This window comes from Arachis ipaensis, unplaced genomic scaffold (assembly GCF_000816755.2).
Source record: "Arachis ipaensis cultivar K30076 unplaced genomic scaffold, Araip1.1 Aipa762, whole genome shotgun sequence".
Lineage (NCBI taxonomy): Eukaryota > Viridiplantae > Streptophyta > Magnoliopsida > Fabales > Fabaceae > Arachis > Arachis ipaensis.
In genome coordinates, this window is record NW_015495781.1 from 2,792 (window position 1) to 10,897 (window position 8,106).

General features: G+C 36.7%; 1 protein-coding gene across 2 annotated transcripts; it reads left to right on the top strand.

The window, feature by feature from the left end:
• Positions 1-2,765: 2,765 nt before the first annotated feature.
• Positions 2,766-7,395, top strand: LOC107624614 (hydroxyproline O-galactosyltransferase GALT6). Of its 2 annotated transcripts, XM_016327070.2 has the most exons (7): positions 2,767-4,155; positions 5,059-5,288; positions 5,364-5,654; positions 5,782-5,910; positions 5,997-6,170; positions 6,650-6,757; positions 6,878-7,395. In XM_016327070.2, the coding sequence occupies exons 1-7, from the start codon at positions 3,324-3,326 to the stop codon at positions 7,085-7,087; spliced, it is 1,974 nt and encodes a 657-aa protein (XP_016182556.1). In that variant the 5' UTR covers positions 2,767-3,323; the 3' UTR covers positions 7,088-7,395. The 2 variants fall into 2 exon arrangements, with proteins under 2 accessions (XP_016182557.1, XP_016182556.1); XM_016327071.2 differs by lacking the exon at positions 5,782-5,910 and having other exon boundaries at positions 2,766-4,155.
• Positions 7,396-8,106: the final 711 nt, after the last annotated feature.

Consider the following 8,106-nt stretch of genomic DNA (forward strand, 5'->3'; position numbering starts at 1 on the left):
TTAACAACAAAACAGGGATGCAATCCTTTTGAGGATTCATGATCTCCCTTGTTTCAAGTTTCGATTTCTTGTTGTGATAATATGTTTAATGTTGATAATGCACATGTTCCACCTTGATTGTTGTCTGAAATTTATTTTGACTTATCTTGGTAAAATGAGGATTATTGTGATTGTGATACTTTTGCCTTACCTTGATAAAATCTACTGTTTTGGATTTATTTTTGGCAGTTCCTTTAAGTTGTGATAGTTGCTATGGTTTGAGATGATCATGCTTGACTAGAAATATTTTTTGCCAAAATTAATTTGCTCTGATTTGCTCATTGGAAAATATTCTCAAAAAGGCTTGAAAAGCTGCTTCAGGAAACATCAATTTTGTTGGTACCAAAATTGCTTTTATGAGATTGAGCAGAAAATCAAATTATTGATAACAAATAAATTTTGATTATCATTCAATTATACTCATAAATCAAGCCATTTAACATTATATAATGAATATGTTGAATAACATTGTTGCCTTAGGCTTGATCAAAATTGTTACAGGTATAAAGCTTTCCTTGGTAAAATAGCATATATTAAGGGGGAGCCTTGTGACAATTGAAAAGGGGGAGAGATACTAATTTGCAAAAGGAGTATTCAATACTCTAATCTCTAGTTTCTTTTCATTTCAATTTTTAATAATGTTTGTCATCAAGGGGGAGATTGATGAGTTTGGAAAACTCTAAATTAACTTTTGTGATGACTAAACATTATTAAAATAATTATTTACAAAATTATTAATTTAATCTTAATTCATACTTGTTTAATTAATAATTTTGTTGGTGCAGGTTTCTGTTGGGCCGAATAAATTGGTTAGCCCAACATGAATTCATATATTCAGCCTTGGCTATAAAAATGATAAATTAAGTGGTTGAAACAATTTGTGGTTTATTGGGCCGAAAAGAAAAAAAAAGATCCTAAGCCCAACAAAATTATATTTCAGCCTTATGAAAACTTGTTATATGATTATTGACTGAAGTGTTTGGGCCAGTTCTAATTATTATTGATACAAGTCCAAATAATTTTTGCTTGTTTGGTCCGAAACCAATTTTAAGAGAAAGCAAATGTATTACTTCTTGCTTCCAACGGAATCCATTTCTATCAGGTGGTGGAATTCAAATTTCATTAAAGTGAAGTTAATACTTACATTGGAAACATGAGAGAGAATAAAGCCATTTGATTTGATTGCAAGCACTAAAGCTACACGCTAGTCAGCAAAAGGAGAGGGAAATTAATTCACTTTTATTCTCTATCTTTGTTTCATTAATTATTGTTCATAATTTCTCTTTCCTCTCTCTCATTTCACTTCCTCTCTTTCAGTCATATCACAGCAGCAACCATGGAAGCTAAAGCTAGCCATCGAAGAGAAGATGAAGCACGCCACAAGACCATCACAATGATGGCAAGAAAAAGAAAACTAAAAGTTTGCTGTGGCTAAGATTTTCATTCACTTGTGGTAAGATTTTGTGAAGAGATCTTGACTTCTCCATACCAAAAATGGAAGAGAAGATTTTGGTCAGAGAAGAAGATCCTTGGAGAGGATGGCTTGACTCTGATGTTGCTCAACCATCAGAGGAGGTAGCTGGAGTAGCTACGTGATGGAAGAGGCAGAGATTGGAGCAGATGAAGCTATCATCATCATGAAGCATCAAGGGCCAGAAATTCATCTTGGAGAGCAAGGCAAGGATGGAGGGCTCGGATTGATGAAGATTGGTGACCAAGGAAAGACTAGAGGTAAATTGTATGTTGAGTTTTGCATGTGTTATCTCTTCTCTCTCTCTGGCCGAGCCGGTTTTGGTTGAATAAGAAGAAGATTGGCTTGGTTTGGTTGGTTTTCAACCTTGGAGGCTTCTCTCTATAAGTAAGGGTGAACGGTCAATGCTTGATTCAAGGAAAAGAGTGAGCACAGAGTTCCTATAGCTCCCCAAGCTTATAGAAGTTCTTCTCCTTCAATGTTTTCATTTTTTCTGTTTAATTTTGTCATGTCTTGAGTCTCATGGAAAAAGGCAAACAGTGAGGTTTGTAATAAAAAAGTCATAGAGCGGAAAAAGGCAGAGAGTGTAAAATTAAAAGAAAAAAAGTCATAGATGTCCTTAGAGGTCCTTTGTACATCTGTGTTATGTTTCATGATTCTGTAGAAATTCCCTTGCAAGTTGGGTTAGCACTTTGTAGTGAAAGCTTGGTAGTAACCAAGTCAAGTTTAGGATTGGGTTTAGATTCTGGACTTGTCCCGAATAGGAAGGGTAGTTCCTAGGTAGAACTGGTGTTTGTAATCAAGAATGATTATAGTGAAATTCCATCATTGTTGTGATGGAGACTGGATGTAGGCTGCCTTGCACTTAGCAGCTGAACCAGGATATATCTTGGTGTAATTCTGTCTCTCTTCTACTCCATTTATGTTTCTGCTGCCTAGGAGATAAAACTGAAAATATCTCGTGCTGATCGACGAGACAAAAAGAAAAGTCTCATGGCTGGGTACGAGACAAAAAGGCAAAAAGTCTCCAGAAACTGTTTCAAAGACCAGCAAGTATTATTGAGTGAAAAATGGGTTAAGATTCAACCCCTTTTTCTTAGCCACTAAAAACCATCAATCTTAAAAATCGAACAGTCTGATTTATACTCCGTAAATTAAATCATCTTACATTTTAAAAAATTACTACAGTATATCACAATTTAAAAAAAATCATTGTTAACCCAATATTAATATTAAAAATAAAAATGTGGGAGATGGTCTTACGCACTGACGCAGTGTTGGTGTTTACGTTCCAAGTGCCATCTTCATTAATGTATCCCTTCTCAACATCATCATCATCCATATTTCCCGTTATGGAATTCAAACCAATCCATCGTCATCATACTCATCACCATCACCCTTCACCACCAATTCAATCCTCATTCGCTAAGTTAATAGTAGTCGTAGCTCCCCGACTTCACCACTTCATGGCCACTACTCCTATCGCCCAATCATTCCAATTCCCACTTTTCATTTCCATTCCCATTCACGCCACCCTCTGTTTTTTTCTCCCATTTCCGGAACATCAACATGAATATCCATTTAAAATCATCACCGCCCTGAAACAATCAAATAAATAAATAAATAAAACCCACTCATACACGCTAAATTAAAATAAATAAACAAAAAGAATAAGAAAATCCCCATTGTATTTCCACCCAATTATTGGACCTCACGCAGAAACACACTTCTTCAATTTTTTTCTGTTAATTCTTTTTTCAATTTTGGAGGTGGTAGCGGTGGAGGTGGCGGTGAAGAACAGAAAATTTGAGGGATGAAGAGAGGAGGAGGAGGAGGGAGAGGAGGTAAATTCGAAACGGTTGTGTCGTTGAGTAGGCAACGAACCATTCAGGTTCTGGTATTTGTATCGTTATTATACCTCTTGATTTTCATCTTCGAAATCCCCTTCTTCTTCTACACAAAAACAACTACTAACCGCTCCACCAATGAACTCGCCACCCGCTCTAACAAACTCGATGATTCCCCCAGTCTCTTGTCCCAGCGCGTGTCACTCACAAGCCTTCAACCAGAAGGAGAACGACAAACCTACGCCTTCGTTTCGAGAATCTTCGACGACGAAGCCGTTTTGGACCACTCCGACGGACCGATCCACGAAACCGCAAGGCATGCGCGCCAAGAAGGGAAGAAGGTATGGGAGGAGCTTGAATCCGGAATCGAGCAAGGAATCTCAACCGAGGATACCGAAAATCTGATAGGGTCGTGCCCGCAGTCCGTTTCTTTGACCGGGGCGGAGTTCGAGGCCCGAGGGAAGGTAGTGGAGATCCCGTGTGGGCTCACCTTGGGTTCGCACGTGACCGTGGTAGGGAAGCCACGGAAGGCGCACGTGACAGGTTCTTCGAATGGGGAGGCGTGGTACGAGGAGGGAGCAGGAGGAGGAGGGAGGGTGGTTTCGCATTTCGTGATGGAGCTGCAGGGGCTGAGGACGGTTGACGGTGAGGAACCGCCGCGGATACTGCATTTTAATCCGCGGTTGAAAGGGGATTGGAGCGGGAAACCGGTGATCGAGCTCAACACGTGTTACAGGATGCAGTGGGGCACCTCCTTGCGCTGTGACGGTTGGAAATCTAGGGCTGATGAAGAAACCGGTACTTATTATTATATTTTTTAAAATATTAGGATCCATTGGGAGAGTTAGACAATGTGAAAATGTGGTTTTGCTTTCTTGCTATTATGTGGTTCATGAATGAGGAGTAATGATGTATGCTAAAAACCATTTTAAACTTTCCGGAGATATTTTCAATGTGTTCAAATTTTAGAAAGCAATTGATATTATTCCAATTTAGAAGGACTTATTAGGAGGATTATAATTTCTGACGTGAGAAATATGTGATGCTTGCCATGTAACTATGTGATGAAATTGGACGTGAGAGGCATGTATAGTGTGTGCCATGAGATAGCTATGGTTGAAGGGTACGGAGGAAGTGAGAATGATTCTGGTGTAGGGCCTTCCTATGATTGATGAGTATATGACGAACATTTTTATCATTGCATAATTTTTATGGTGATTACCTATATGATGTTGTCTTTGTGTAAAGATGATGAATAAAACCTATTAGATTGTTTAGCATGTTTGACTAAATTAATGTCTAAAAGTTTTCTACTATTATTTTCACATGAAGATAACTTCACGTGAGTATTTACCAATTTTTATATCTTTCAAAATGAGGAGGATAAAAGGAATTCTTTAAATATTGACATCCATTAAGTGGTTGTGTCTCTAAGTAAACCTTGAATTGATTGTTATTATGGATAAACGTTTTGTTTGCTGATTTTTATAGGGACTTAGGTGTAGGATGTGGAGTGTGCACTATTAACCTTTATTGTATTTTATTAGGAATTGTCCTTTTTTTGTGATATCATTATTATTAAAGAATTTGGATACAAACTATCAATTCATGAGATTGAGTGGAAAGTGCACTATTAACCTGTATTGTATTTTAACTTTGTGATTCCATTGAATTGAACCATTCCTTATGTGTCGGATACAGTTGATGGGCTGGTAAAGTGTGAAAAGTGGAGAAAGGATGATAGCACAGATGAAGAACAATCCAAGGCAGCTTGGTGGATGAAAAGGATGGCTGGCCGGAAATCAGTGACAGCTGACTGGCCATTCCCATTTGCAGAGGACAGCCTATTTGTTCTTACTCTTAGTGCCGGATTCGAGGGCTATCATGTTAATGTTGACGGTAGACATGTTGCTTCTTTTCCTTATCGCACTGTGAGTAATGTCCAACTTGTCGACCTGAAGATGTGCTTGCATAAATTTCTTAGTATTGCCTGTTAATTTAAACAGGGCTTTGCGCTTGAGGATGCCACAGGACTTACTTTGATGGGGGATGTTGATGTTCAGTCTATAGTTGCCGCTTCTCTGCCTTCATCGCATCCTAGTTTTTCACCAGAGCAATATCTTGAAATGTCACCAACATGGATTTCCCCGACGCTTCATGACTCTAATGTAGAGATGCTTATTGGCATTCTCTCTGCTGGAAACCATTTTGCTGAGCGTATGGCTGCCAGGAAGACGTGGATGCAGCATAGTCTTATCAAATCTTCACAATTGGTGGCTCGTTTCTTTGTAGCACTGGTAATGGTGTCATGTTCACAATTTTCCCTTTTCTTTTTTATATTTGTGTGCTGGTAGTAGTTGTGCGACATGGGGTTGTTTAAGATTTTATCCTCATAGGTTTCTCAAAATTTGAATACTTTTACAGCACAAAAGGAAAGAAGTTAATGTACAATTGAAGAAGGAGGCGGAGTATTTTGGTGATATAATTATAGTGCCTTACATGGATAACTACGAACTTGTTGTGTTGAAAACTGTTGCGATATGTGAATATGGAGTAAGTTGTTGATTGTTGAAGCAATTTCAGGTATGAGAAAGCGATACTTTTCCGGCAATATGCAAGATGATCTTTGTTATTTGTAGGTTCACAAGGTGTCTGCTAAACATATCATGAAAGGTGACGATGACACGTTCATAAATCTGGATGCTTTTTTAGACAAAGCAAGACAGGTTCCAGATTATATAAGCTTTTATTTTGGGAACATGAATTACCACCACAAGCCTTTGCGGCATGGTAAATGGGCTGTGACATATGAGGTAATCCATCAAGAGCCTTTTGTGATGCTGTTTTCAGAGTTCAGTATTGGGATTGTCTAGAAAAATAATGAACTGGTTAGGACCAAGACTGTTTATATCCTGGTTTGAATAATGGTATAAATGGGATTTGATGAAAAAATGAATTGCAAATCTAATCTATACGCACTGAATATTCAGTCAATTCTTAACTGTTTAGCTTTATTTCATTCTTTCTTCTTAAATTCTGTTCATACCACTGCATAACCGTCTCACCAGGTAGCTGAATGTATGAGTGGGAAGATCATACTTCCTAACCATTTTTACCATACACATCATCATGCCTTGAAATGCAGAGTGGTTTTGGAAAGAACTCTCTACCCGAACCGATTATGATTAAAATTTACTTTCCCTTAAGCTCTTCACCATTGTCAGACGTAACTCTTGCCGGAAACATGCTGTCTGTATTAAATGTTGATTAGTTTCTTTTCTTAATGTTTCAGGAGTGGCCAGAAGAGGATTATCCTCCATATGCTAATGGACCGGGTTATATTTTGTCTTCTGATATAGCAGAGTACATTGTATCTGAATTTGAGATGCATAGATTAAGAGTTAGTCAACTCCTTTATGGCTCTACATTTAATCACCATAACAGTGCATCTAATTATTCTAGTTTTCCACTGGTGTTGGCGCTAAAGCTATGTTTGTTGTGCTGCTGCTTCTTTATGCAGTTATTTAAGATGGAAGATGTGAGTATGGGAATGTGGGTAGGGCAATTTAACAGCACAAAACCGGTGCGCTATCTGCATAGCTTGAAGTTCTGCCAATATGGCTGCATAGAAGGATATTTCACAGCACATTACCAATCCCCTAGGCAGATGTTGTGCTTGTGGGAAAAATTGGAGAACCAAACATGGCCTCAGTGCTGCAACATGAGATAACAGATAGAATTCAATGGAAGGTACAGAGAACAAGTTTTGCACTCATAACTTAGCTTCGAAATATTATATGATGTACAGTGGAGCTTGGATAGTTTAACATAGCCCTGTATAAATGTCCTTTTTGAATACCATTCTTTATTTTATTTATTTTTTATTTTTTGGGTAATGGAATTCTAGTTTTGCTTGTTACTTGCTCCTGGAATAGGAAGATGAAACAGGAGGTAGGCTTCTGTAAATTAATCCGTGTATTTTACTATCGTTGATAGATCTATTTTATAAATCAATCTCAATTTTTAGACGTCATTTTCTATTTTAATTTTTAATGCTTTCTCTTCGAACACCATTTATAAAGGGAATTTGGCTCCTTTTGAGTTTTGGGTTTAGGTCCGTTTGGAAAGCTTTAAAAATATTTTTTTTAGCTTTTGACTTATGAAAAATAGTAATATTAATGTCTGGTGTAATTTTTAAAATCAAATTGCGGTTTTCTAAGAAGTTATTTAGGAGTTTATGGAGAAGTTAAAAAAAATTACTTCTCTCATAATACTGTTACTTTTTATCACATTTCTATAGTTTAAAACTAAAAATTTGAATATAAAATAACTTATTTATAAGCTACTTTTAATATAGTCATTTATTGTTTAAGCATTTTTTTCAAAAAGAACTTAACTAAACTGGTTACCGAAACTGGCCCTTAGAGCAACTCCAACGCTTGAGTGCTAATACCACTTTTTCTGACCGAGAGAGTTTCCAACCGATGAAGGGAAGTGGAGAAGGTCCCACACGATTTTTAAAAGGAATGAGTCCCTCTGGATAGGACTTGGGATGACCAATAATAACTTGACAAATGGCAAGTTATTATTTAAATAAATAATTATATTTTTATTTAATTAATGATTTATATTAATTATTTAATTAATAATTAAATCATAATTAATTTATTAATAATTATAATAATTAATTAGATTAAATAATTAAATTTTTATTTAATTAATGATTTATATTAATTATTTATGTTATAA

Bases quoted from the DNA above. Each gene is read 5' to 3' on its own strand.
- LOC107624614 (XM_016327070.2), top strand. From the start codon at position 3,324: ATGAAGAGAGGAGGAGGAGGAGGGAGAGGAGGTAAATTCGAAACGGTT. The intron at 5,289-5,363 runs GTGAGTAATGTC...TAATTTAAACAG, and splicing joins CTTCTTTTCCTTATCGCACT to GGCTTTGCGCTTGAGGATGC. The intron at 6,171-6,649 runs GTAATCCATCAA...TTAATGTTTCAG, and splicing joins AATGGGCTGTGACATATGAG to GAGTGGCCAGAAGAGGATTA.